This window comes from Tupaia chinensis, unplaced genomic scaffold (assembly GCF_000334495.1).
Source record: "Tupaia chinensis unplaced genomic scaffold, TupChi_1.0 Scaffold000316_1, whole genome shotgun sequence".
Lineage (NCBI taxonomy): Eukaryota > Metazoa > Chordata > Mammalia > Scandentia > Tupaiidae > Tupaia > Tupaia belangeri.
Window position 1 is genome coordinate 3,759,636 of NW_006159809.1, and position 2,935 is coordinate 3,762,570.

Sequence of the window (2,935 nt, forward strand, 5' to 3'; positions counted from 1 at the left end):
AGACAGAGAGAGACAGAGAGACAGAAAGCGAGAAATCACCCCCCAGGGGGGATGGTCACGCCGCAATCCCTTCTTCTCCATTCTCCTCTTGGGATCTTGGGCACGCACGCACACGCACCCAGCGTGAGTTTTAAGCCACCGGGTCTGGGACGCAAACCGCCGTCGACTACATGGGAATCCAGCGACATAGCCATTACGCTAACTGCTGGTCCCTTAGATTTTTGTTATAGGGAGCTTATGCTCATTGGTGAGACAGAGAGACAGGAAGTGAGAAATCATCTCCCCCCCAGGGGAATGGCCATACCACAGTCCCTTCTCCACTCTTCTCTTGGCGCACACGCACCCGGCATGAGATTTTATTTCTTTAATATATTTAACTTTATTTATTATTATATCATTATTATTTTCCAGTTTTATCAGAGAGACACAGAGAAAGAAAGAGGAAGTGAGAAAGCAAGCCACCACGTTCGAGACTTGAACCGTGGTCAGCCACGTGGGAGTCCAGTGCCTTTAACCACCATGCCACTTGCCGGCCCCTCCTTAGTTTAATGGTTTTCAGCCCTGGCTGTACCTGAATCATGTGGGAGTTTTCCCAAAATGCACATGTTCCACTCCTAGAAATCCTGATTTTGCAAGTTGTAGGTGGGGCCTGACAGTTTTTTTTTAATTCCAAAAGTTGGATATATTTTAAAGGCAATACAATTTCTTTTTAAAAAAAATTATTTATTTATTTAATTCCATTTGTTGTTATTATCATTTTTAAATTTTGACCAGAGACAGAGAGAGAGAGAACGGGAAAGCGAGAAAGCAAGCCTTTAGGTCCAGGACTCGAACCACAGTCGGCCATGTGGGAATCCAGGGCTCCTAACCACTACGCCACCTGTCGGCCCCAAGGCAATACAATTTCTGATCATAGAGAAGGCTATATATAAGTACAACATCATCATAAGTTTGTTTTCCATGTCTAGCTCCGAGGCCCATAACTACTAAGATGTTATGAATAAGCATGCATCTCTATGTATAGGTATATACGAGAGGACTTCAAATAGTTCGTGGAAAATGGAATTAAAGTATGAATTTATTTTGGTGCATTTTTTTGAAATCCGTGTATAGTTTTTTATAATACATATTTTCCATAAACTTGCTGAAGACTCCTTGTGTGTATGTCTACATACATATGTACACAGGTCATGAGCAGAGGGGAGCACACATCACATATTGTGGAGACGGTTTCGCGTACATGTCTACCTCACTCTTTAACGTCTGTAATATATGGATAAACATGCTATCACTTATTTAGTCACTAACCTATTGAAGGGCTTTTTTATTTTGGTGTTTGAAACAAGAGTGCAATGAATATTTTTGTACGCGTGGGCTTTCCCCTGTTGTGTGTTTATATCTATAGAATAAACTCCAAGCTACTGTGTACCTGGATCGAAAGATATATGAATTTGTCGTTTTCATAGTTTTCTCATACATTCACAGATTGTTTTCCAAATTGCACGCCAAAGAGGGTGAAGGAATTTACGTTCCCAACCATCAGAGTTGTATTTTTACAAAGCTTCTATGGTTATTGAAGAGCAGCTGAGGCTCAGACCCAATGCTCCTTCTCGAATAACCTAAAACATTAGGTTTTTATCAGTTTCTCATTGACCACAGCTCCCCTGGAGACTGGAGTTGATTTCTATCTGTCTCCTGACTGCTATTTCCTTCTAACCCTTCCCTTGACCCTGGCTAGGACACGGAGTTGCAGAGGAAGCTAGACCATGAGATCCGAATGAGGGAAGGGGCCTGCAAGCTGCTGGCAGCCTGCTCCCAGCGAGAACAGGCTCTGGAGGCCACCAAGAGCCTGCTGGTGTGCAACAGCCGCATCCTCAGCTACATGGGCGAGCTGCAGCGGCGCAAGGAGGCGCAGGTGCTGGGCAAGACAGGCCGGCGGTGAGCAAGGGGGAGGCGAGGCCTCCACGTGAGCAGGAGGCCGATGGGCGGTGGTGGTGCGGCGTGTGCGTGTGTGGAGTGTGGCCACCCTGAAGATGACCTCCCCGTGAGGGCGGCCTGGAGTCTTAACGCCGCAGTGCGTCACCCAAGGTGCGCTAGGGAGTGCCAAGGCTGGGTTCCGGATTGCTGGTGGGTCTGGTGGCTGGAAAGGCCGGGGGCCTGAGGGAGATAAGTAATGCAAAGTGCTAATTCACCAAGCCCTGCTTGTAGGCCAACGAGTTTGGCTGGACTCTGCAAAACTCATTTTCTCAGTGCCAGCTCACCAAATGCCCAATTTGCTGAAAGGCTGAGTTAGCACAAGCTGACATAGTTTGTCGTACCTGGGACTTACTGTCAGAGACAGGGGTTGGGAAAGGAAATAATTAAAAAGGAACCCAACACACTTGAAGTCCTACCCATTCATAGAAACGAGACTACATTCTAAAAGGGCTCTGTTTCTGGATATGAAACGCAGACTGTACTGACCCTGGACTCGGCTGACTGACAGAGTTACTGTGAAGTGGTTGGGGTGTTACTGTGGTAAGGCTAAAATGTTGGAGAAAGCACTTGGCAAATTGACCATGCTGAGAACTGGCCATTTTTGGTAAACTGGTCATTTGAAGAATTGGTTTCCAGCAAGTGGCTACGTGCCTATCAAGACTGAGTAGGGGGAGATGGACCCAGCCATGAAAGCTGATACTAGGTGAGGCTGCCAGAGCCCTCCGGAGCTCACTCATAGAGACAGCAGGAGAAGGTGGAAAACTCCCTCTGCAGCCGTCCCATGCACCTGGAGGAAGGGCGAGCAGGCAGAGGGGACAGCTTCTCCTGTGAGTGCTGTCTCCTGAGGGGTGGCTGTCACCAGGCTTTGCCCTGAGTCCTCACACAGCCCACACAGTATGATTCCAGGTACCCCAAGTCCCTGCAGCTAAACACGTTGCTATTAGTGCCACGTCGTGTA

General features: G+C 47.5%; 1 protein-coding gene across 5 annotated transcripts in view; it reads left to right on the forward strand.

Moving 5' to 3' along the window:
• RTKN (rhotekin) overlaps positions 1 to 2,935 on the forward strand; it is a 20,162-nt gene that overhangs the window by 10,934 nt on the left and 6,293 nt on the right. For all 5 annotated transcript variants that reach the window (XM_006151216.2, XM_006151220.2, XM_006151217.2 and 2 more), the window contains one exon: positions 1,739 to 1,938. In XM_006151216.2, coding sequence (XP_006151278.1) covers positions 1,739 to 1,938 — 200 coding nt within the window. The remainder of the gene's footprint in view (positions 1 to 1,738; positions 1,939 to 2,935) is intronic.